Source organism: Oryzias melastigma, linkage group LG20 (assembly GCF_002922805.2).
Source record: "Oryzias melastigma strain HK-1 linkage group LG20, ASM292280v2, whole genome shotgun sequence".
NCBI lineage: Eukaryota > Metazoa > Chordata > Actinopteri > Beloniformes > Adrianichthyidae > Oryzias > Oryzias melastigma.
The window spans coordinates 6,994,374-6,997,466 of record NC_050531.1 but is presented as its reverse complement, the minus strand read 5'-3'; the positions used below and the strand labels follow the sequence as shown (position 1 = coordinate 6,997,466).

At 31.1% G+C, this 3,093-nt stretch overlaps 1 protein-coding gene across 3 annotated transcripts in view; it reads right to left on the bottom strand.

The window, feature by feature from the left end:
- The window catches only part of esyt2b (extended synaptotagmin-like protein 2b), a 43,660-nt gene that overhangs the window by 19,142 nt on the left and 21,425 nt on the right, over window positions 1-3,093 (bottom strand). For all 3 annotated transcript variants that reach the window (XM_024280239.2, XM_024280240.2, XM_024280242.2), the window contains exon 8: window positions 1,331-1,451. In XM_024280239.2, coding sequence (XP_024136007.1) covers window positions 1,331-1,451 — 121 coding nt within the window. The remainder of the gene's footprint in view (window positions 1-1,330; window positions 1,452-3,093) is intronic.

Below are 3,093 nucleotides of genomic sequence, written 5' to 3'. Positions count from 1 at the left end.
TAAAACATGTTAAAAAACATTAAAAAACACCATTTTCTTTTTGTCCAATTCTAAGTGTTCCAACTTTTTTCACATAAAACCTTTTTTTATATATATAAATAAACACTTAGCTTGGTATTGATGATTGCTATACATTTAAACATCTTTAATATGTCTAAATACAGTTTGATGAATCTGATTTTTGCATTAGTTCATTTTGAGTTTTAAACTTAGGTAGTTTGCTTTTTGTGGCAATACTTAAACCCATCCTGTTCGAACCAACCCCAGCTTCTTTTTTTTCTGTTTATTACACAATAATTCCATAACAAACCTTAAAACTGTACAAAAATCTCAATTCTGAGCCATTTTTAACAGCAAAAATAACATAAATTTAGATTTATGTTTTATAACAAGGATTTATAAAAGAAAATTGGTAACAGCTTAGATGAGGTGCTGCAAAAAAAATCAATATAATGTTGACAAAGATAGTTAATACATTTGTTAAGCTTATTAGCAGTTTATTAATATGGTCTTTGTAGACAATTATATTATTTTAGGTGTTAATAATTCTTACTAAGAATAATAAACCTTATTTGTCTTTTTGTGCTAATTAATGTCCAACTAACACACTATAAATATATTAATATTTTTTGTTAATGTGCTTATAAAGCTTGTTATGGAATCTTATTATAAAGTGTTACGAGAAAATTGTATAAATCCAAACACAAAACGTCAAAACAATGTGAAAAATGTTTTAAAAAAACAAGCGAACCCCCACTAAACTACATAAAATGTTCCAAATGTTCCCATTTATGTGTCATCACTCTTATTTATGTTTTAAACCTAAAATTTCTCAACTTTTTTAAATAGTTCACGTTAAATTTAAATTAAAACTAAACTAATGAGGAGTCGGTGTCAATCCTACGTCATTATAAACAACAGAAAACGTAAAAACTTGCAGAAAAACTTGAAAACTAATAATGAAAACTCTCCTTTTAATATATATCGTTTTTTTTAATTGGCCAAAATACTGAAGAATGTAGTCTAAACTGTACATTTTTATTTTCTTGTTGCCATGGATATCAGTTTTAGTGACACGTCCTTAACCCACGTCATTTTAATCATTTCTTTTTTGCTGTGATATCTTCTTTTATAAAGTTTCAGCACAGGAGTTTTTTTTTTTTTTTAAGGAAAGGATGAAAGAAAGTACACCTCAACATGCCACCCCAGGAGATTTGAACACTATAACAGGCTTTGATGTTACAACCATGTGTCCCCCGGCTGCTTCTGCACAAAGCACAGAACAGAAGGTCATTTTTCCCACTGAAAATATTCAAAATTTCGTTTGCACCTTTGGCACCGGGAAGCGGAGCTTGGCCAGTTCCATTTCGCTGACCAGTGGCACCGTGACGCGGTTGGGTAACACCAGATAGGTGCAGATGATGTCTTGAATGAGGCTGTCAGAGAAGCCGCTGCAAAAACAAGAGGGAGAGCGTTAGTAGAACACAAGCAGACAAAGATGAATGGAAGCAATTAATTATTGAAAAGACTGTAAAAAGTTCACCTTTATGTTATAAATAGCATCCCCTACTTTCTACACAGTGAAGCAGAAAACTGTTGCAGTGAGGAGGCTGTTGCTGTTTGCAAACCTCTTCCTGTCTGATCCACTAATTATTCAGCAATAAGACGGCAACAGTGAGAAAAGTAACCACTGAATACATTAAGCGGCTAAATGGCTGCACTGGAAAATTGCAATTGGTGTTTTGAAAATTGAATTATAATGAAAATTAATCACTGAGTGCTTTATCTCCATCTGCCCATTGGATACAGATGGGTGTTATTGCGGCACAAGAAGCCATTAATCATGACATGTCAGAGATGCTGTATCATCTTTAGAGGAAGTTCGCACCAGCAAAAAAAAATCACCAATTAAGCAAAAGCAACAACTAAACAGGTCACAGATTGCTTATAAAAAAATCCCACTCTGTGTATAAGCTTTTTATAGTGACTTGCTATAAATATGACGAAACTCTTGTTTTAATGATGTGAAAAATCAATTAGATCACCAAAGATTGTGGAAAAATGGTTACAGTATAATAAACAGAGATGGGCTAATATATGCTAATGAGATCAAAATGATCCCAGCTCTCCACAAGGCAAAACACTATTTAAGCCTGTTCCAAATACTGCAAAAGATATTATTTGAAGGTAAAACTTCTTTGGAAGTATGTAGAGACTTCTCCGTAGCAAGTTACAAATACGAATTATTTATGGCCATGTACAAAAAACTTTATATTGGTTTTATTTAGTTTTTTTAATGTATTTATTTATGTAACCTGTATTTATACAGGAAAGACATTAAGAAAAAAAATTGTATTTTCAGCTGTGGGCTGGCAAAAGACAAGAATAAAAAGAATATAGTTACAAGAGAGGCAGTACGACAGAGTATCCAGTTTGCAAAAACTTTGTTTTTTTTAAAAACGATTTTAAATCTTGTAAGTTTATGAGAAAAAAGTCGTAACTGTTAAATTACAAGAATAAAGTTGTATATTTATGACTTATTGTTAAAGGCTATTTTTGAATTCCCACCCAAATCATTGACTAGTAAAAAAGTATAAAGTGCAGGACTATCAAAGTGCACTATTTTAAAAGTAATTTGAACACTACGCTCACTACTTTTAGTTTTTTTATTTATTTTTTTTGTTAATTCGTCATTGATTAGTCAGTTAATTAATACGAGTATTTTACAACATCTATTTATGAATTCTCTTTGTTCTGATGATGACAGCGTTGATAGTTTATTAAAAAATTACATTTAAACCGATTTTTTTTTTTTTTTCAAAAATTGTTCAAATACAATGCATTGTGGTTTATATTTGCCAATGTAGTGACCATTGATGCACCCAAAGACTTCTGGGAAATTTCTTGGTCACTTATTTTTTGAATTGCAGATTCTACAAAGCACTACAAAATGGCAATGACACTATATAGAAAAAATACACAAATTTGTGATTAACTTCTGCTGCACTGCAAAAATTACACCTTCATAACATGATACAGGCCTTTTGATTTTGGCTAAAAGTGACATAATCATAATCAAAAGACCAACTGAGA